This window comes from Capra hircus, chromosome 2, assembly GCF_001704415.2.
Source record: "Capra hircus breed San Clemente chromosome 2, ASM170441v1, whole genome shotgun sequence".
NCBI lineage: Eukaryota > Metazoa > Chordata > Mammalia > Artiodactyla > Bovidae > Capra > Capra hircus.
Genome location: NC_030809.1, coordinates 20,613,776 through 20,637,016, shown reverse-complemented (window position 1 = coordinate 20,637,016; position 23,241 = coordinate 20,613,776). Strand labels below are relative to the sequence as shown.

The following is a 23,241-nucleotide window of genomic DNA, read 5'->3' as shown; positions in this document are numbered from 1 at the left end:
TGAGCCCAACAGGATGGCAGTGACATACATGACCTCACCTCCGTTTGGGGAAAATAACTGATGGAGGGCGTGGGCTGCACTGAGAGCGGGAGCTGGGGGCAGCAGAAAGCCAGGCTGGATGGTCTTCAATTTACTCCTTTTACTCATTCAGCATATACGTAGCTGGGGCTTGCCTTGTATTTATATTTAGAAGCAATTTCGAATCATAGATGCTATTTTAAGAAGAGTGGAACTGATTTAAAGCTCTATCTCATCTTTCAAGCTTGAGGTTTACATTTTGGGGTTTTTGGGGGGCTGAGGGACTGAAAGATCCACATTTATGTGAGGAGTGCGAGAGAGGGTGGACATCTCAATCTCTTCTGCAAAGTTTTCTCTTGCTCTTTGCCTCCCTAGTCAGAGTGGGAAAACTGTAGCTGTCTGGTCTGCAGTGAACACAGGTAACAGCCGTCCCTCACAGTGGCTGACTAATTCAAGATTTTAATTCAGAGGAAATGGTTTTCATTGATACTTCCTAATAAGAGCTACAGGCATAAAACTGGAAGAAGTATAATGGGTTGTCTTAACAAAAACGCTTCTGCTGTCCTGAAGGAGCCAGGTCACTTCTCTTGGTCAAGGAAGGAGATTGCCTTTTAAACCTGTTTTGCTTGTTATTCATTGTACTTTTTTTTTCATGTAAGGTAGGAAGTGATGCCCTTGGGACTGAGTTAAATGCTGCTCAGCATGAAAGATGTGATGCAGAACTAGAGCCTGCAAACTGTGATTAACTGACACGCCCCTGGCTATTGAGAAGACAGTGTGTAGTCCACAGCAGAGCAAACACTCATGAAGGTTCTCCTTCTCTCCTAGGACTTCCTTTGCCGGGCATCTGGCTGGAATTCTTGTTGGGCTGATGTACACTCATGGGCCTCTGAAGAAGATCATGGAATCGTGCACAGGTATGGAGAACAGGGCTTCTTCACTGGCTTAATGGTAAAGAATCCACCTGCCACAACGCAGGAGACATAAAAGACGCTAGTTCATTTCCCTGAGTTGGCAAGATCCCCTGGAGTAGGAAATGGCAATCCACTCCAGTATTCTTGCCTGGAGAATTCCATGGACAGAGGAGCCTGGCAGGCTATAGTCCATGGGGTCGCAAAGTCAGACACGACTGAGGAACTGAGCACATAAGCGCAGAACACCTTTGGCTTGACTAGTTGGAAGCTCATCTTCGTTTTAATGGGAATAAAAGCAACCCCAAGTTTCCCTGTGATTCAACTTAGGAATTCCCTAATAGGCTCTTGTTAAACTAAGAACTGAACTAGCTGGTGCTGGTCCTCTCATGGCTCCAAAAAGAAGACTGAAAGCCCCAGTTTTAAACCTGATGCTTTCTTAGGGGACAAATGAGGTACACACTTAAACACCCACAGCATTATTACCACTTACCGAAAACCACTATTTCCTTGAAATTGAGAGAACTAAAGCAGGTTTAAAATATGCTTTCTTCTGTAAAATTCCTTGAATTCAAAGTGCAAGGCAAAGTTGAAAAAAGAAAGACAAATCTGTACTGAAGTACAAGGTCAGTATTTTAGAGAATTCAGAATGACTACTAGGTCCTTGGTGGGCGAGACGTTTTTTCATGCGTGGCCAAACCAAGTCTGTTATTCCTAAAGCATGGCTCCTGCTTTTTAATTAAAAAAATTATTTCCCTTCTAATTGCTGCTCAATGAAAATACTTTATTTTACTTAGGAAACCTATGAATTGTTTGGCTCTCTTAATTGAAAATGCTATACTAGTTGTGACTTATAAGGAAACTGTTTTACAAACACTTGTTCTATAGACCATATGAATTCCAATATTTCATCTTTTACTCACGGGGAATCTTCTGAGACTATTTTACCTTCTCTTGAACCATAAATAATTTGTTTTCACTATTTGTGCCGATGATTGGTATTCTTACAAACCATATAATATTCATGATATTAGAAAGCTTTCTAAACATTGTGCTCTTGCCTTTATTAGCTGGTTGTATTCACTTTTGGGTGATTTTTACAGACTGTGTTGCATCCACACAAGTTTTTATTTTCCTACATTTGCATCTTACAGTGTTTCTGGTGTGTGTGCCTGGAGGAGACAGCAGGAGCCCCCTGTATTGAAAATGTAGCATTTTATTATATTTTTGATACAACGTAATTATGGAAATCTTGTTATGAGTTTTGTTGCCCAAATGTCCTCAGTGCTGATATAGGAAAAGAAATGATTCTTAGAAGTCTAGTATTTTGTTTCTTTTGTGTGTGTGTGTGTGTGACGATTAAGTGGTTATTAAAGCTTTCTTACAGACATATTATGAAATTTAGGCAAATATTTTGTTTTTAAAGAGGATTTTCCCCATAATTGTAACATTTTAACTTTTAGTTTTCTCCCTGAAACCTTGCCTGTTTTCTAAGGAGACTTATTTTTACATCATTATATTTTCAGTATAATAAGTAGAAAATTGAATACTAGAAGTTGAAACATTCAGTGCTGTTCACAAATAGCCTGCAATCTCTGCCTTTTTTCCAGTAAAGCAGGAGAAAGAGTGATTTGAGAACTGAAGGGACACAGGAGCCCTGTGGAAACACATGAACTGTCTGATAACTCCTGGGAAAGGAGCATCACACTGAGGGTGTCCCCTGTTACTCTTCCCTCTCTCCTTTCCTTCACCAGTGCTAAATTTTCTGTCCTATTGCCCTTTCGGGGGTAAGAAACAGGAAAGTCCCTTAGGAAGGGTAAGAACATGGCTCACGAACACCCTTGTTATGGGGCATGTTCTCTCTATAGCCAGAGCATCTCTACTTGTACAGAGATCTCAAAGGCCAAGCTTGGTCCTTTAGAAGGCAGAGACCATCTTATGTCATCAGGAACCTTAAGGAACTTCAGAGAGTATAAGTTAGAGTTTCACTGTCCCCACCACATTCTGTTCCCTGTAGGACTAACCCCAAACAAAAGAGAATATATTTTAATTGTTCAGAAATTATTTATAATGACTTTGAGCTTTGTTACAAAGAAGGTAGTAACTGTTGGAAAGGCTGGTAGTTACAGCTTTAGGGCTATTCTGTTCTATCAGACAACATGTCTATTTTTATTCCGGTACCATCCTGTTTTGTTGACTATAGCTTTATAGTATACAATGGGCTTCCCAGGTGGCTCAGTGGTAAAGAATCTCCCTGCCAGTGCAGCAGACAAAGAAGACACAGGTTCGATCCCTGGGTCAGGAAGATCCCCTGCAGAAGGAAATGGCAACCCACTTCACTAATCTTGCTGGAGAATCCCATGGACAGAGTCTGGCGGGCTACAGTCCAAGGGGTTGCAGAGAGCTGGGCACGGCTACGTGACTGGGCACACACAGGCACATACTGCTTTGTTTGCTGCAGCTTTGTAACGGCGATGGCGGTCAGGGATGGTTGAGACAGCTGTTATCACCAAGGCAAGAGATGACGAAGTTAGGTGAGGGTGTTAGTGAGAATGGATACTGGTGCAGCCACTATGGAAAAAAGCGTGGAGGGTCCTCAAAAAATAAAAAAGAAGACTATCGTATGATCCAGGAATCCCACTTCTGTGTGTATTTCCAAAGGAAAAGAAATCAATGTCTCAAAGATATATCTGTACTCCCATGTTCCTTATAGCATTTGTTCACTATAGCCAGTATAGGGAAACATCCCAAATGGGTGATGAATGGGTGAAGAAAATGTGGTAGGTGTGTATATATAATGGAGTATTATCAGTCGTGCAAAGAACACTCATCCTGTTTTTGATAAAGTCGGTGAGCCAGGAGGACACTGTGCTAAGTGAAATAAGCCGGATAATTAAGTATGTTGTCACGTACATGTGAAATCTAAAAAACGCTGAACTCACAGAACCAGAGAGTAGAACAGTGGTTTCCAGGCGGTGGCAGGTGGGGTAGATGCAGATGTTGGTCAAAGGGTACAAGCTTTCAGTTATAAGATGAATAAGTTCTGGGGATGTAATGTTCAGCATTGTGACTATATTTAATAGCACTTTATTAATACTTGAAAGAGTACTTGAAATTTACTAAGAGAATAGATCTTACGTTTTCTCATATGTGTACACACACAATGGTAAGTATATAAAGTGATAGATGTGTTAATTAACATAATGGTGATTATCATTTCATAACATATGTATATTAAATCATCCCATTGTACACCTTTTAAAAAAATCATGACCAACCCAAACACGTACAATTTTAATTTGTTAATCATACCTCAGTAAAACTGGCAATAGGGGTCAGGGTAGAGCCTATGGCTACAATTAAAATGTTTTGTTTTGTTTTTTCCTTCATATTTAGGCATTTTCCCATCCAATATTGATTACCCAGGACAGCAGTACTACTTTAATAGTTCAGGTAAGTAACTTTATTTCATTTAATACAGTTAAACTTGTTTTTTAAAATTACACTATTTGTTACTACAGAGCTCCCATAAGATAATATGAGTTATGCTATTGAAGAGTACACCAGACTTTAGGTCCTTGTGCCTCTAATGTCCCTGAAAGCTAGATGGCGGCGCTGCCCAGGGAGCATATTTGGGTGCGTTGTTAGGGAAAGAGGGAACTCCAGCCAGAAAATGTTAAATGATTGGTTTGAGGTTTCTCAGACTTGTTAAGATTTGTATGGGAAACAGGCCCCTTGATACTCAGCCTAAGAGACCATTCACTGGCTAAGTGTTAGAAGTTACTTTCATATATACTTTCATAGTTCTCCACGGTCCACTCCACCTACATATTCAGGAAGAATCACACTTACTGGAAGAAGCTAAGATAGGCATTCCTTTAACAGTTAAAGAGGAGAAGGTATTTTTTTTCTAGAGGTCTTTGTAAATAGGTAGAAAGGACTTCCTATTCAAGCATATGACCTTTTTTAAGCTAAAGCCCTTACGTTCCAGCCTGGCAAGGCTGCACTGTAATATCCCGGATCAGTACCAGCAGACAAGCAGCAGAGAGCCTAAGTGCCAGAGGCAGTGGGTGGCTTTGTAGTCCTGCCTGTCGAGAACCATTGTAACTTAAATCTGGGGTCAGCAACCTTTCCTGTAAAGGGCCAGGTAGCTACTGTTTGAGAGTCTAAAGGCTTTGTTGACCGTATGTAGTTTTTGTCTCAACTAGGCAACCTGTCGTCATAGTGTGACGATGACCATACACTGTTCAGTCACTCAGTCGTGTCCTATTCTTTGTGACCCCATGGCCTCTAGCACACCAGTCTCCTCTGTCCATGGAATTTTCCAGGAAAGAATACTGGAGTGGATTGCCATTTCCTCCTCCAGGGGATCTTCCCAACCCAGGGATCGAACCTGAGTCTTTGCATCTCTTGCATTGGCAAGTGGGTTCTTTACCACTAGTGTCACCTGGGAAGCCAACCAGATACTATTCATAAGCAAAGGTCCTCAGTTGTGTTCCAGTAAAACCTTATTTATAAGAACAGGCAGTGGGTTGTATTTGTACTCCGACTTGTAGCTTTTTGACCCCTGGCTTAAATAATACAAGCACAAAGAATTATATAATTAGATATATATCGGTGCTTTTGCTTTGTTTTCCCATACAGTATTCTGACCCTCAGTCTGGTTTACCCAGTAGCACTCTGTGAGTGGTCATGTTGTGCACGTTTGTCAGACTGACCACTGTGGGAGAGAAAGAAAGAGCTATAGTCCTTGTCTCAGAGTTTATAACCAGGGCTTGATTGTAGGTGCCATACATTTGGAAAGGCAAAACAGTAGAAGCGAATAGGACTAATCTGGGTATAGAAAACAGAATGGTGAACCGTGGAATCAAGTAGTACAGAATAACATGATGATAGTTAATGTTCAACAGAATCTCCAGTTGACCCCAGGAAGATTTCCGAAGGTTTTTCTGTACACATAGTTTCCTCCTTTGGTGTATTCCGCCCTGAAAATTCCAGCTCTACTCAGGGAGCCTGCTGCATCTGCCTGTGTCCCTCCCTGCTCCCTGAATCACAGTCTAGAGAGTGCCTTCAGGCTCATTTCCTTTATTTCCCTTCTCTCAAGATTCAGAATCTTGAACTGCCAATTATACAATGCCTGAAAACATCCATCTCGTATGTTTTCTCCCATCTCCTACTTGATTTGGTAGGAGATCTAATCCAGGCCCAGCTGTTCCTTCCTGGCAGAGGTAGGAGCCCATTTCAGAGATACTGATGCAGTGCAGTCAGTGCTCAGCCTGGAGGGAGGGGGCAGGGTTGCAGTTACTGGAGGTCATCCAGAAGAGGTGGAGTGCTGTGTCTTGATGAGTTAAGCAAGCATCCTTATTTAACTTGATGAAGTTAAGGAAAGCAATGAAAGGAAAGGGCTTTTCAACCCTTTATGAAAAAGCCTGCGTGGAATTTCCAGAATGTAGTGGAGTGCCACTGAATGATTTACTCAGTAGAATGATACTGTTAAGAGTTACAATCAAGATACGTTTTTGATGTCGTTGTGAAGGCTTGGATCATGATGGTCAAACTTGGCTGTTTATGTGAACCACCTGCGAAGCTTTTACAGTGTGTCCATGGCTTGAATTCAACCCAGACCAGTTAAGTTATAATTGGGATAGAGACAGGGACTTGGGCCTTTTTTTTAAAAAAAAAAAAAAAAAAAAGCTTCTCAAGTGATTCTAATGGATTCAGGAAGAAAAATCATAGGCTTAGATGATTGGAATTACGTAGGCTTATAGACTATAGTGAAGAATACTGTTGTTCCCCAACTGCTTCACTCTGAGGCTTTCACTTCTGATGCTCTGGAGGCTTAAAATCCTAGAACTGTGGTCTTGGTGCAGGAGAGGAACAGTTGCTACACAGTGCAAGCTCACTTGTTTCTATCTGAACTCACCTGAAGAGAGGAGGTGTGATGATTAGTTGTCAACAGAGCTGATGCAGTCTTATGGAAGAACACTGGGTCCTTTTGGTTGTTGGTTATGGAGGCCAGCTCACACTGACTTAAGTTTGAGTAGAGGTTTCTCAGCCCATGTGACTCGAAAGAGATGAATCGTACAGGAAGACTGTTTTGGCTCTGTCTCCCATTGTGATTTCTCTCTTCCTGTTGACCTTATTCTCTCCAGTATATATGGCTCCTAATACCTCAGAGTACTCAAGGAAAAGGGGCTTCTCTCCTGGTTCATTTTTTAAATATCCGAGAGAAACAGGAATGATCCTCTGGATGAAGAGAATAATAACATATTTGTGCACAGACGTGGCTTGAACTATCATAAATGACCTCATCCCAACATCTTCTGTGACAATTGGGAATTGAGGTTTAAAAATGTTAAGTATTTTGGCTAAAGTCATACGGGCACTTAGTTACATAACTAGGACTAAACATGCAAGTCACCGATTCCTAGCCTCTGCTGTTTCTGTTGTACAGGGATATGACATGGGCATTCTACTGATTTAACCTTACCAAAGAGGGCAGGTTCCCTTCGGACTTTTCTTTCATCTTTTTTGAACTTACTAAGAAAAAAAGGGAAACCTGCTAAAAGCCTCCTTCATATGAAAGAGGTATAAGCAGAGCAGACACACAGACCAGAGAATGAAAGCCAGCAGTGAAAGCCTCTCTTGCCTTCCTTTCCTATCCCCTGGAAGATTATCATATTTATATTTCTTCCACTGAAGTGATTGGATTTCTTCAAAGGCAGCACTACATAAGGCCAGGTGGCCATGCTAATGGTCACCTAGGGAACTTTTATGAGAGCATATGTATCTCTTACAGGCAATGATTTATTCTGAATATGGCCGTCCTTAGCTGGAAAAGAATTTATAGGTCACAGAACCTCATGAATGTTTAAAAAGCTGTTACCAATCTTTCTGATCTTGGTGGTGTTTCTTGATCTCTTTTGCCATGAAATCCTGGTATGTGTATAAGGAACAGATGGAGTAGTTTATAGAATAATGATAACCAGAATTTCTTTTATTACAGAGCCAAAGTGTATAACTACAAAAGAATATTAGACTAGCATTCAGCACAGGATATAATTTAAACTTATTTATCTCAAGTGTATGATTGTTAGGTTTTTCCAGCCATGTTTACTATGAAGATTTTAAAATATTTGATTGGGCCAGTGGAACAGCTGTAGAAAATTTTTGGTCCTAGGAGACCTCTTCTCATTGTAATAGATATTGATGGGATCTTCGGTCCTGTTGATAACTCATGACTGACGATGTAGAACGTTTAACCACACTAGTCTTTTTGACTTAAAGCATTAAAACTTTCCCTTTCTCTCTCCCCATGTTTTGTCTGGCAAGTACCAAATTAGATTTTATAATATTCAGATGTTTGGAGTTGTAGGCTTTATTTTGTGAAGGCACTGCTCAGTTGTACTTTAAATAAGAAATAGCACGAAGAAAGATGTTCTTCTCTATCAAGAAAACATTGCCTCAAATCGTAGCAAATTTATCTGTCAATTGAAACTCCACAGATGTATGTCGTGTTTCTGGTATCTGTGTAGATAGGTATTCAGAGCTTTGGGGCTATTTTGGATTTTGAATTAGCCGAATATTTTTGAGGGTGGATAGGTAGAAATGCTGCTTAGACCTTCTGCAACAAAATGACTTTCCACTGGGATTTGACAGTGGTAATGAGCCATATGGAAAAGTGCCCAGTGCGCTTCTCATGTTGCAGTGGAATAACTGGCACTCTTAGGGAATCGGGCAGTCTCTCTATTCAGGATTGCTGAAGCATCCTGTGGTATTCAGTGATTTGTCCATAAATATTCTATTATGTTGTGGAGTGGTTGCCCCTGTCTTTTTGTTCTTTGTGAAGTAGATGTATTTATTATGTATTGATCATTTGTCCTTATGTGAAAGGTTTGGGGGGTTATTTTTTTTTTGGTTGGTGGGTTTTTTTTGTTTTGTTATGTTTTTTGGCTTTTCGGTGAAACGCACAGAAAGCAAGGTTTGTAGCAGTGCCATAGGCTCCTTTATCTTAGGATATGAAACTTGCTGGTATGTGTTGCCCAACACAGTAGTGGGAGCTGAATTTTTCTGATTGTTCTGTTGAGTAGAAGCCAATTTGAGGAAGAGTGTCCATATTAAAAATTGTGTCCGGATCCCATTTCAGTCCTAAATTGTTGAGGGAATTTGAGGATATATCCTTATCCTGATTTAAATATCATAATGTTTATATATTGACATGGGAAATGTGAGAGAGAATACAGAAGTTGGGTTACAGGAGGTGCTTGGTAAATCCCCACTAATGTCTGGGCTTCCCTGGTGGCTCAGCTGGTAAAGAAAGTGAAAGTGAAAGTCACTCAGTTGTGTCCATCACTTTGTGACCCCATGATCTATATAGTCCATAGAAGTCTCCAGGCCAGAATACTAGAGTGGGTAGTCGTTCTCTTCTCCAGGGGATCTTCCCAGCCAAGGGATCAAACCTAGGTCTCCCACATTGCAAGTGGATTCTTTACCAGTTGAGCCACCTAAAGAATCCACCTGCAGTGTGGGAGATCTGGGTTTGATCTCTGGGTTGAGAAGATCCCCTGGAGAACGGAACAGCTACCCACTCCAATATTCTAAGCCACCTAAAAAATAGAAAATTGTGTAACTTCTTTGGAAAACATTCTAGCGGTTTCAAATGGTTAAATATAGAATTACCATCTGACCTAACAATTCCACTCTTAGGTAAGAGAAATGAAAACATATGTCCAAATAACAACTTGTATACAAATATTTGTAGTAGCATTATTCACAATAGTAACAAGGTAGAAATAACCCAAAAGACATCAACTGGTGAGTGAATAAACAAAATGTGATATATTTATACAATGAAATATTATTTGGCCACAAAAAAGAATGAAATAAAGATTTGTGCTACAATGTGGATGAACCATGAAAACATTACGCTGAATGAAATAAGCCATACATGAATCACAACATATTATATGATTCCTTTAATAAAATTGTCCATAATAGGCATAGCTATGGAGGCAGAAAGTAGACCCGCGTTTGTTTAGGACTAGGATGATCAGCTTAAAACTCAACATTCAAAAAACTAAGATAATGGCATCCGGTCCCATCACTTCATGGCAAATAGATGGGGAAACAATGGAATCAGTGACAGACTTTATTTTCTTGGGCTCCAGAATCACTGCAGATGGTCACTGCAGCCATGAAATTAAAAAACACTTTCTCCTTGGGAGAAAAGCTATGACACACCTGCTGCTGTTGCTAAGTCGCTTCAGTCATGTCCAACTCTGTGCGACCCCACAGACAGCAGCCCACCAGGCTCCCCTGTCCCTGGGATTCTCCAGGCAAGAACAGTGGAGTGGGCTGCCATTTCTTTCTCCAATGCATGAAAGTGAGAAGTGAAAGTGAAGTCGCTCAGTCGTGTCTGACTCTTTGCGACCCCATGGACTGCAGCCCACCAGGCTCCTCCATCCATGGGATTTTCCAGGCAAGAGTACTGGAGTGGAGTGCAATTGCCTTCTCCGATGACACACCTAGACAGCATTAAAAAGTAGACACATTACTGACAAAGGTCTGTCTAGTCAAAGCTATGGTTTTTCCAGTAGTCATGTATGGATATGAAAGTTGGACCATAAAGAAAGCTGAGCACTGTAGAACTGATACTTTTGAACTGTGGTGTTGGAGAAGACTCTTGAGAGTCCCTTGGACTGCAAGGAGATCCAACCAGTCAATCCTAAAGTAAATCAGTCCTGAATATCCATTGGAAGGACTGATGCTAAAGCTGAAACTTCAATACTTTCACTACCTGATGCGAAGAACTGATTCACTGGAAAAGACCCTGATGCTGGGAAAGATTGAAAACAGGAGAAGAAGGGGGCGACAGAGGATGAGATGGTTGGATGGCATCACTGACTCGAACAAGAGTTTGAACAAGCTCCAGGAGTTGGTGATGGTCATTCCAGGTGAAGCCTGGCATGCTTCAGTTCACACGCAAAGAGTTGGACATGACTGAGTGACTGAACTGAACTGAGGCTGATCGGGGGCTGGTAAGTGAAAGGTTGTTGATTTCACACACACAGGCACACCACAGAGTTAGTAAAGTATAGCAGAAAACATGTTTACTGGGAGAGTAAGGAACTAGAGCTTCCATCATCCTTTCCTTGTCTTGAAGATCCCAGACAAGCCCCCAAGATGAAAGGTTGCTGCTGTGAGCTGTGTGTTACGTGGGATTTGTGACCTCCGGAGGAGAGGATTTTGATCCGGGGTCAGAGATGAGGCTTGACTACTTGGAGCTTTTTGTGTAGCAAAGTTTTATTAAAGTATAATAGAGATAGGAAAAGCCTCTGACATAGACATCAGAAGGGGCCAGAAAGAGTGCCTGCTTTTCTGGTTTTTAGGAAGGTGTTCTATGTCTGTTAGAAAGCTATTAGTCAGATGAGAGCGATGCCTCCAGGTTGAAGGAGCTGCACTAGGCCCCTTTCCCACAGTATGCACTTTTGAGATAGGTTGGCCTGAGGTGTGTCATCCCCAGGCCATGAAACAATTGACAGGAATACTGGCTTGTTGAGTCATTATCAGCCCAAGGTGTGAGGAAAGAAAAAAAGTCTTAGGGGGAACCATTTTGAAGAAAGGCAAATTCCAAAGCAAACACATAGTTTCATTGACATAAGAAAAACACATTGGTTAGCTCAAGGTCGAACCGGATGTCCTCAATACAGAATTACGAGAAGCCGCTTTTAATTTCGTGTAGAGGAGGAACAGACTGCCACTTGCAGTTTATTTCCTCCTGCCGCTGGGGAACTTCCGGCCTTCCTGCCTGTTAACTCTCTCGTAACGAAAGAGTGCAGGTTTCTTTGGGGGATGATAAAAGTGTTCTCAAGTTGTTTATGGTCATGACGGCACAACTCCATGAATTTACTAAAATCCATTGAGTTATATGCTCTAAATTGATGAATTATATAGTATGTCAGTTAAATCTCTTGAAAGTTGTTGTAAAAACACAACCAACAGACACAGATACTTTACATGGCAAATATTTATATAAGCACTTAAGAGTTAGATTATCCAGCTGAGTTCTATTGTCATTTCCTTTTTTAAGACTAATTACCAGAAATTTTGAACATGAAATTTTAATTACCCAGGTTCTACCCTACAGAGTTCTTCTCGCTGGCTTCCCCCCCGCCCCACACCCCTATAGTCTTATTAAAGCAATAAGTTTAAACTCAGGCCTGTACTGTGGTGATATGGAGGCATATGGCACAAGATGCATAGTGAACGGTAGGAAGCACATTGATTAAACATTTGAAATGTTATCTTCAAAGGGTATGACAGTGGCAGGAGAGAAGGAAAAAAAATCAAGTGGATTCTCTCTCTCATTATGGGCGTCCCAGGTGGCCCTAGTGATAAAGAACCTACCTACCAATGCCGGAGACATAAGAGACTCGAGAAGATCCCCACAAGGAGGGCAGGGTAACCCACTCCAGTTTTCTTGCCTGGAGGATCTCCATGAACAGAGGAGCCTGGTGGGCTGCAGTCCATCGAGTTGCAAAGAGTCGGACACGACTGCAATGACTTAGCATGTACACACTCTCTCATTATGCCAGAATTAAGTTGTCAGTCTTATGTGGGGAAAAATAACCTCTTCCAAACAAATTCCATAAATATGAGCAATAAAATAAACTCAAATTGAGTTGAAAAGTTTGATGGAAACATCTTGCAAAAGTCAATTTGCCCTCTGTTAATAGTATGTAAAAGTTTGACTCTTAAAACATTATTTAATGGCCACACTATCTCATCTCTCCTTTGATCTAGCAACCAGTTTCTTGAAAGGGCTAATAATAGAAACTATGATCTCTGGCATAGAATTACAATTAGAGAAACTCTATCTTTTATATCTCACTGTAGTTATTACCATCTGAAGTGTCATACCTAACACAGAAGTCCTACAGTATAGGTAGTAAATATTGGTCTGTCTGTCATTGTTTGGAACCACTGGACAGTAAGGCTTTATCAACTGTCATTTTAACCATTCTCTCATGTCCAGCCAAGTCTTCACTGACAGTGTTAAGTAGCTGTACACTGAAAGAACCCACCCCATACATCAATAGCCCATTCCAGTCCCCTTCCAGTACTACTCATGCCTTCTCAATTAGTATCTTCTTATGTAAAATGGTTAATAAGAACCTAATATAGAGCACGGGCTTTCCAGGTGGCTCAGTGGTAAAGAATCTACCTGCAATGCGAGAGACGCAGGTTCGATCCCTGGGTCAGGAAGATCCCTTGGAGAAGGGCATGGCAACTAACTCCAGTATTCTTACCTGGAAAATCCCATGATCTTTTCCAGTGAATTGGCTCTTCACATCAGGTGGCCAAAGTATTGGAGCTTCAGCATCAATCCTTCCAGTGAATATTCAGGACTGATTTCCTTTAGAATTGACTGGTTTGGTCTCCTTGCTGTATGGGAAAGTGAAAGAAAGTAAAATCACTCAGTCGCGTCTGACTCTGTGCGACCCCGTGGACTTCAGTCTGCCAGGCTCCTCCGTCCAGGGGATTTTCCAGGCAGGGATCTGGAGTGGGTTACCATTTCCTTCTCCAGGGGATCTTCTGACCCAGGGATTGAACCCAGGTCTCCCGCACTGCAGGTAGACTCTCTACCGTGTGAGCCACCAGGGAAGCCCAAGTGAAATAAAACTCTCTCAGTCGTGTCCAACTCTTTGCGACCCCATGGACTGTATAGTCCATGTTTGAATTCTCCAGGCCATAATACTGGAGCAGGTAGCCTTTCCCTTCTCCAGGGGATCTTCCCAACCCAGGGGTCAATCCCAGGTCTCCCACATTGCAGGTGGATTCTTTACCAGCTGAGCCACAAGGGAAGCCCTGCTGTATGGGAATAGAATCTAAAAAAGAGTGGGTAAGTATGTGTGTATGTATAACTGATTCACTTTGAAGTACAATAGAAACTAACACAATATTTTAAATCAGATATACTCCAATAAAAAAGCAATTAAACATAAATTAATATCCACTTCATCTTCAGCACAGAAGGACTCAGGCATGTCCAGTCCCATGTGGCCACTGTGGTACCGTGGTGACAGGATAATCACCCACCCTCATGAAGGCATTCTCCATTGGTCATCTTTTTTTTTTAACTTTCTTTTTTTTAATTTAAATATATATTTTAAAATTTCGCAATGTTGTATTGTTTTCTGCTATATAGCAATACTGCTGCTGCTGCTACTAAGTTGCTTCAGACGTGTCCGACTCTGTGTGACCCCATAGACGGCAGCCCACCAGGCTCTCCCGTCCCTGGGATTCTCCAGGCAAGAACACTGGAGTGGGTTGCCATTTCCTTCTCCAATGCATGAAAGTGAAAAGTGAAAGGGAAGTCGCTCAGTCGTGCCCGACTCTTAGCGATGCTGCTGCTGCTAAGTCACTTCAGTCGTGTCTGACTCTGTGTGACCCCATAGACGGCAGCCCACCAGGCTCTCCCGTCCCTGGGATTCTCCAGGCAAGAACACTGAAGTGGGTTGCCATTTCCTTCTCCAATGTAAATCAGCCATAATTATACATATGTCCCCTCCCTCTCTAGTCTCCTTTCCCTACCCCCTCTCATCCCCCCAGGTCATCATACAGTGCCAGTCATCTTTTCTTATTTTGAGAATTATTACTATAATCAAAATAATGACATTATTTTAATGTCTTTGTTTACAAAATAGGAAGTATGAAAAGGAATAGTCCATGGCATTGTTCCATAACTTGTTCATTGTGCCTGCAGGCTACTCTGGATATCAGGATTACTACCCATATGGTGGGCGAGGTGCCTATGAAGATGTCCCCAGGAACTATGACATGTATACCGCGGGACTGAGTGAAGAGGAGCAGCTGGAGAGAGCATTGAGAGCCAGCCTCTTGGACCAAGGTAGGGAATTTTCACCCTTCACTTATTTTAAAGTACATACCTCACATGGTGTGATGTCTGAAAAAGGGCTGTTTGTAGCAAATTAAACTTTAAATAGTTTATAAAAAGGAGATGTAGATAAAAAAATGTGTGCAGATTGTGATTACAAAGAACGGGGTGCGATGCCATATTCCCAGCAACCTAAGCTAATAAGGTGCCAGACTATGTATGTATTGTTAAAGTGGTTCTTTTTATAGGCCTGCTGCACTCAGTGCTTTGGCATTAAAGTCAAGAAACCTAAGAAAAAAATTCTTAGGTACATGAACAAAGGGTTTACTTTGAAATGCATATCTATAAGGCATGCTATATGTCACTATACATCAAACTGTCACCTACAAGCCTTCTTCAAAATCACATGGGCAGCTTGGTGAGAATGCAAACTCAAGGTTTGGCTGCAGGCCTGCTGAACCAGTCTCCCTGCGAGCAGAACCTAGAAATTTATATTTTTAACTGACTTTCCAGATGACTCTCTTACCAATTAGTATATGAAAAGAAAGTGAAAGTGAAGTCACTCAGTTGTATCCAACTCTTTGTGACCCCGTGGACTGTAGCCTACCAGGCTCCTCAGTCCATGGAATTTTCCAGGCAAGAGTACTGGAATGCGTTGCCATTTCCTTCTCCAGGGGATCTTCTCTACCCAGGGATCGAACTGAGGTCTCCCACATTGCAAGCAGACGCTTTCCTGTCTGAGCCACCAGGGAAGCCCTATATGAAATAGTATATGGAAACCGCCCTATTTATTTTGCCATCTTTCCTCTAGGTTTGGTAGTAATAAGTTTTGGTATTCCTGTTTTTATTGTTTGTGTGTCTGAGTGTTAGTCACTCAGTCATGTCCAACTCTGTGACTCCATGGACTGAAGCTTGCCAGGCTCCACTGTCCATGGAATTTCCCAGGCAAGAATACTGGAATGGGTTGCCATTACCATCTCCAAGGGATCTTCCCAACATCTACTGCATTGGCAAGAGGATTCTTTACCATTGAGCCACCAGGGAAGCCTGCTCGATACCATGAGTAACCATAATATCAGGTACTTAAGAGAGGCTTCAGCCATTTGCTGGAATCCATGAGAAGGGGTGAGCTTTTTCTTAACTAGATCTATCAGAGTTTCACAGAAGAGGTGGTATTTGAGTTGATCCTTGAAGAGTGTGTAGCATTTGCCGAGATCTGAAAGGGTCTTCCAGGCAGGAATCATATCTTCTCAGACACAAGAGTAAAGGGTGTGGTCATCCCATCCTCGCTTTTGAATAAAGTGCTAAGAGAAGAAGGGGAAGAAGAGTGGGCAGCTAGGCTGGGGCCTGATCACAGAGGTCCCGGAATTAAATAGGCCACGTGGAAGATGGGTCTGGCATATGATGTAACTTCCAGGAAGAGTTCTGCACGGGAGAGTGATCTGATCAGAGCTGTGTTTCATGGATCCAGCAACAGTCATGCCAGGAACAAGGACTGAGCATGAAGGGGATATCAGGCATTACAACATATGACGGGAACACACAGATTCCCACAACTTGGTTTCTGACGTTAGGAATACGGTCTTAGCAGTAAGAGTGTGCATGGAGGTGGGCAGTGACAGCAAGAGGGGAAGACAAATCAGAAGGCTTGAAGTAGTCTAATCACGGAGCAAAGTCTGCATGATGAAGGTGGCTGAGGCAATGGAGAGGAAGAGATAAATCAGGACTTCTCAGATGAAGAGTATCAGAGCTGTGGTCTCTCAGTCGTCTACTACTGGGTGAAATTGCCCAGACACACTTGGCCTAAAACAATACATGTTTGTTCCACATTTATGGTTCTGCACGGATGATCCCATGGGGCAGGCTTCACTGGTCTCGGCTGGTGTGCTGAGGTGTCTGCAGTGGTGAGCCGGGGCTAGCTCTTCTAGGACAGCCTCCTCTACCTACCTGACTGACCGCTGTCTGATACGATGGTGGCGATTGGTCCACACGTGACCCATCATCCAGCCGGCCAGCCCAAGTTCGTTCACAAGGCCTCAGCACGAGGGTGCCCAGGGAGAATGTGGGAACATACTTAGGCTGGTGCATTGTTGGTTCCGCTATATTTTGTTACCGAAGCAAATCAGGAAACCAGACAAGATTCAGGGGATAAGGAAGTAGATTCCACCTCTTCCTGAGCCAAGCTGTAGAGTCGCATTGCAAAGAGGATGCACGGAAACAGAGGTGAATAACCAGGTGTATTCTTGCCATCACCAGCCTTAATGGACCGCTGACATCACAGTCACAGGAAGCGTGCCTTAGCCTTGGAATCCTAAACACTGGGGGCAAGGCCCAGAGGCTGTATTTTAACAAATTCTAAAGGTTAGTCCTGGGCACAGCAGGGGCTTAATCACTCCAAGGTGAGACATGCAATATTATGGGAGGTAAGGATATTTTGTATTTAATTTAATATGGAACAAATCATAATTTAACAGAACCATGTCTGAATTTGTTACCTTGGACTGTCCATTGCATGTAAATACGGTATGCTCTATTGGATGTAAATCTTAGAAGTGCAGTAGAAATGTTATCACTGATAAAAATATTAATCCCTGCATATCACACACACACAAAAGTAAGGAAGTCAGGGCAAAGCTACTAAGCCTGGACTTTGTACAAAACTTTATTTAGTACCATAGAAAGACAACAGGAGGGGATTTTTGGACTGATGGCACTATTCTGTATCTTGGTTGTTGTGATGGATACACTACTCTTTGCGTTTGTCAAAACTTACCTGACTGTATCCCGCAAAGAGAACATTTTCCTAAAAAGGAGTTTTAAAAGATGTAAATAGAAATTAGCAAGAAACCCAAAGAAATAACTGGTAGTCTTGCAAACAAACACTATAAAAATCATTAGTGAAAAGGTCTTATTTAGAAATGGAACATTGTTGTAACGGATTCACTTTGGGTCTTGTTTAGAAATGGAACATTGTTATTCACTTTGCTGTACACCTGAGGCTAACTCCACATTGTAAATTAGCTATACTCCCCCCACCCAAAAAAGAAAAAGAAATGGGTCATTCACATGGTGATAAAGGGTCACTTCCTAGAGGACGTGTTAATAGGGAAGCAGGGAGACTTAGGAGTCATCACCTGATCCCAGCGATCAAATTTAGCAGCATTATTATGGGATGGCCTGATAGTGTATGTCTCCTGATTTGATGCCATATGAGGAACACAGCATCAACTATGACATATTCTTACTAAAAATGCTTCGTCTTCCAGAGTAAAGGCCCATGTACAGGAAATACATGGAACAGAGGAATAAGTCAAGACATCATACAAAATATGAGGTTTCTACAATTCAGTGAGACTCGTCTCCTGAAAAAAATCATTGTCAGAAAGAAAGCAAGGTGTGATTTTTATATTAAAAGGAAGTAACAAGCAAACAACACGAGCACCTTGAAAAACTGGTTCTTATAAAGAGACCTTTTTTGAGGAAACAGAAACTTTGTGTTTGGACTATGTGGCAGATGTTATTTGGGAATTGGACTAACTTTCTTTGAGCTGACAGTGGTATTATGGATAAGTAACAGAAGGTCCCTTATTCTTGGGAGATATCCACTGAAGTATTGTATTTGGAAGCAAAGTAATATCTCTGCAGCTTACTTTCAATTTTTAGCTGAAAACAGCTCTCTCCTCTCTCTCCTTTTCGTTCTCCCTCTCTCACTCACTCAAATAAAGGTGAGAAACTGCAAACTTTACCCTGCAATTTATCTCTTGAAAATCCAGAATGACAATACTGACAATTCTAATTAGTTCTGCAATTAAGAAACCAATTTATGAAATTAATGTTTTCCAAACTTACTTGACCACAGAACTTCATTTTCAATGAATGTTTTTAAGAGCATATGGAACTAGTTGCAATGAAACTGATATGAAGAGATCTCTTAAAGTGTGTATATGTACCGTAATGGGTGACAGCAAAGGAAATAACTTTGCAAATTGTTTATATTAATTTCAATTTTATTTCCCTTAAAATATTCATGTCTGTCTTAGTAAGAATGAGACGCCAAGGAGACATTTTTTTAAATGGCCTTTATTATTTTTTTCCTTTATTTCCTATAGAAAAAATATTTGGTTTATTTTATAACCATTGGCCATTATGGTAGGTACCTTTGAACCTTACTTATGGTAGGTACCTTTGTTTTGAACCTTACTTTTTTTCATTCATTATTATGTTGTAATCATCTTTTCATGCCATTAAAAACTTTGAAACATACAGATCCTCCATATATTTTCTTAAACTTACACCTGTTTCCTTTTTTCTTTTTTTAAAGACCGGAGATATGCTCTAGGGGCTTCCCAGGTGGCTCAGTGGTGAAGAATCTGCCTGCGAATAGAGGAGACACAGGACAAATGGGATTGATCCCTGGGTCGGGAAGATCCCCTGGAGAAGGGAATGGCAACCCATTCCAGTGTTCTTGCCTGGAAAAATCCATGGACAGAGTAGCCTATCGAGCCACAGTCCATGAGGTCACAAAGAGCTGGACACTACTTAGCGACTGAACACGCGGGCACAGTGTGTTATTAATAATAGTATTTTTAATTCTGTGTTTGTTGAGATCATTATATACTTTTTCTTCTTTAGTCTATTATTAATAACATAGTAAATAATTTTGATTTTCGAACTCTGTCCTTGGAATTCTCCAGGCAAGAACACTCGAGTGGGTTGCCATTCCCTTCTCCAGGGGATCTTTCTGACCCAGGGATCGAACCTGGGTTTCCTGCATTGCAGGCAGATTCTTTGCCATCTGAGCCACCAGGCAAGCCCCACTCTATTATTAATAACGTGCTAAGTAATTTGAATTTTCAAACTTGAGGCAGGTTTGCATTCCCAGGTTAAATCTCGTATGTTTGTGGTGTTCCTGGTACATCTTGGTGAGGTGCCATGTGTACCCAAAAAGACTGTGTGTTCTGCCCTAGTTGGGTGGGGTATTCTACAAATGTTAATTATATTAATTGAGTTGATAGTGTTGCCCAGGTCTTCTAATCCTTGCGGATTATCTGCCTACTTGTTCTATTGAGCACTGTATTTTGATTTTTGTAGAATTGCTATAATATTTAGTATGTACTATAAGGTTACCCTCAGTGTACCAACGACTTTGAATTCCTCCACTGTTACCTTGTTTCTAGGGTGGGGGCTGATTTGCCTGAGTGTTTCTCAGTGTCTACTTGGACTTCATTTTTAAGTCTTAGTGCTGTAACTGGGTTAGGTACTCTGTCCCCTCCCTTACCCCTTCTCCAGTGGGTGGCACACTGTTGTTACTCGTTGTTCAGTCGCTCAGTCATGTCCAGCTCTTTGTGAACCCGTGGACTGCAGCACACCAGGCTTCCAGTCCTCCACTATCTCCCGGAGCTTGCTCAAACTCACTTCCATCAGGTCGGTGATGCCATCCAACCGTCTCATCCGTTGTCGCCCCCTTCTGCTCCTGTCTTTCCCAGCATCAGGGTCTTTTCCAGTGAGTTGACTATTCTCATCAGATGGCCAAAGTATCGGAGCTTCAGCATCAGTCCTTTATTCGTTCCTGACCCAGGTATTGAACCCAGGTCTCTTGCGTTGCAGGCGAATCCTTTACCGTCTGAGCCACCAGGGAAGCCCCATTTACTTGTTGCTCTCTGCTTTTTAGCCTGGCCGCGGGAGGCTGGTGTAGGGTGTGCTCTGATTAAGGCTCAGTCCAAGAAGTCACTGTGTCCCTTGGTTTGGAGGCATGGTCTTCTCAGTATCCCTGACCCTCCAGTTTAGAGGGTTGTTCTTGATTTTTTTTTCTTCCTCTTCCCTTTTCGAAGCTGCAGAAGGCTCTCACTATTTCCCTAGGGGAAACTTGGTTTTTGTCTTTCTTGCAGGCACTTAAGTCCTTTGTTCCTTAGGGACAGTAGGGAGGAAAGATCCAGGCAGTCTTTCCTGCGGTGGCTGCTGTTCTGTCCCTCAGGACTATCCCAGGAAGGACAGAGGACAAAGGACACATGCTCTGATCTCACCTGTGTCTTTATAAGGACCACTGGAGGTCCTGAGAAGAGCCTGTGAATTCCTTTATATTGCAGCCCGCTATGTGTTCTGCGTTATGTATTCTAAGAATATAATCTTGCTAGCTGTCACTCTGCCTTAGCAATGTGTTAACAGTGTTGGCTAAATTCTCGTAAGTGTCCGGTAGACCCTGTCCTGGGTAAACAAGGGCTCCTGTAACATCTTGGACTTCAGTCTAGCTGATTGCCCTACTGCTGTCCCTTTCCCATAGGTTCAGGACAGAATATTAATTTGCAAATTGTGCAGAATTTATGCTTAAAGATGATAGTGGTGCTTTTTCCAGTTTTCTATATCCCCAGTGGAAACCAGAAGTGTTTCTGATTCTTCATTGGGGGTTTCAATTTATCATCTTAGTACATTTATTTATTAGCTTTAAAAAAAAAAATAAGATCTTTCCCTCATCAAGAAGGTAGAATCTATAGGCTTGTTTTAAAAGGCAGGGTAAACGCTTAATTCTTTTTCTCTGATTCCCAGTTTTCAAAGAAGTTAGTGTAGTAGTCATCAATAATGCTGGGATTTGAAAGGGCCAAATAGTGGAAATTCATTTGGTAGAATGCCAGTCCAGCAAGAAACATCCAGCACCAAATTGGTTTCAGACCTCTCTTTAGTTCGATATACTGGAAGAGTAAATTAAAGAATCAAGGTAGCAACTCTTTTAACCTCAGAATTTGCTGTTGTCATATTTCCTAACAGTGTACCTGGCTATAATTACAAGTCCTAAAGCTCATGCCAGGAATAATAGTACCAAAGTAGCCTTTGTAGAAGAAATATAGAAATCCCTATTATTTCAAGAGGCTTTTGCACATTTACTACCATCAACAAAAATCTTGTCCTGTTCTGTTGGCAGTCTCAGCTTTTATAAACGAATCCAAGAGGCAGCTGATGCCACAATAATAGAAAAATTCTGGATGAGAGCCATCTCTTTCTTTGAGTCAAAAGGCAGATGCCAACTAGAAACATTAGCTCATTCCATTTTCCTCTCCCCCTCCCCCACATCCTTCTATGTATAATTTGTGCTTTTTTTTTTTTTTTTTAAATAGCCTGCCACCAAGTTCAGCTGGCGGCTGGGTACAAAGCTGTGTCCTTTTCAACTTCTGTCTGCGAGCCTGGAGCATGTGTACTGGTTAAAACTGGAAATCCTCATGACATGTGGAGTAACGTGTGTTGCTTTTCCTAGACTCCTCCGAAAGGCAAACGGCCACAGTCACACTCCGGCTCTCTTGCAAAAATCAAGCAGAGTTGTCACCCCCTCCCCAGACTGTACAGTTGGGGTTACTGGCTGGCCATATGTGGAGCTATGGTGGGATAAACTATAATACAAAGGTCTTGGCTTTAGATTGAAACGGGTTCCTGCTTTGTCTCTAAGTCTTCACATGTAAAATTAACCAGGGGAGCCATATTGGTAAAGAGTATGTAGGTTCCAAATCAGTATGTAGGGCTTTTGTTGCTAAAAGATCACTTGACAGTATCTTTGAATCCTTTTTATAGTCATTTATATTCATAGGGACCAATGCAGGTATATTTTAAGTGAAAAAACAAAGAGAGAATTTAACTGAGTTGTCTGTTTTGCCTTTTATTGAAGCTACACCAAAGTATATGCAGATTACATTTGTCTTGTTTATTATTGTATGGAAAATTTTGAAAAAAAAATAGAGTAAATTGCATACATGTTTTTAATCTTTCATCATATGGTACATCATATGGTACAAAGAGAAGAGACTTGGAACCGCAGTGGTCTGAGCATCTGTCCTCAGTGAACTAGCTTTACTTGAGATGTGTGTCACCAAACCTAATCCGATGTTTGCACTATTACTATTCTTTTTTTAATAGTAAGAGAGTTGAAGTGGGTACCCTTCAAAGTTTTCTTTCTTTTCCATTATTCTGTGGTAATGGACTGAGTAGGGCAGGCATAGCCAGAAATGGGGACATTGAGAGGTGTCAGAAATATTGACGCGTTTCTCATCTAGGTCTCAGGGCTGATGGATGAAAGATCATTTCTGTATCAGAAGATAAAGTCACACAGCTGTCTAAGGCAGATCTACACTGATATGTAGATACGTTTGATGGTGGTACCTTCTTTAGTCGCCTGATTACATGAGTCTTCACTGGCCCAATGCAGGCATAACGCAGTTGGTGATTTTTAATGTATGCAAATATTCACGGCTGGTCTGCTTGGCTTTGCAGGCGTGTTGGAGGCCAGGACAGAGATGCACATCTCATTCTGTGTGACCACTTAACTTTTTTTTAAAGTAATTTGGTGTGTTTTCCCCTAGGAAAACTTTCTCTGTAATGAAAAAGTACCATCTGCCAGATTTCCTAAACGCAGTTTCATTGCAGAATGCTTCC

At 41.6% G+C, this 23,241-nt stretch overlaps 1 protein-coding gene across 5 annotated transcripts in view; it reads left to right on the top strand.

The window, feature by feature from the left end:
* Positions 1–23,241, top strand: part of RHBDD1 (rhomboid domain containing 1) — a 137,726-nt gene that overhangs the window by 62,976 nt on the left and 51,509 nt on the right. For all 5 annotated transcript variants that reach the window (XM_005676625.3, XM_005676623.3, XM_013973035.2 and 2 more), the window contains 3 exons: positions 847–935; positions 4,326–4,382; positions 14,695–14,838. In XM_005676625.3, the coding sequence (XP_005676682.1) occupies positions 847–935; positions 4,326–4,382; positions 14,695–14,838 (290 nt within the window). The remainder of the gene's footprint in view (positions 1–846; positions 936–4,325; positions 4,383–14,694; positions 14,839–23,241) is intronic.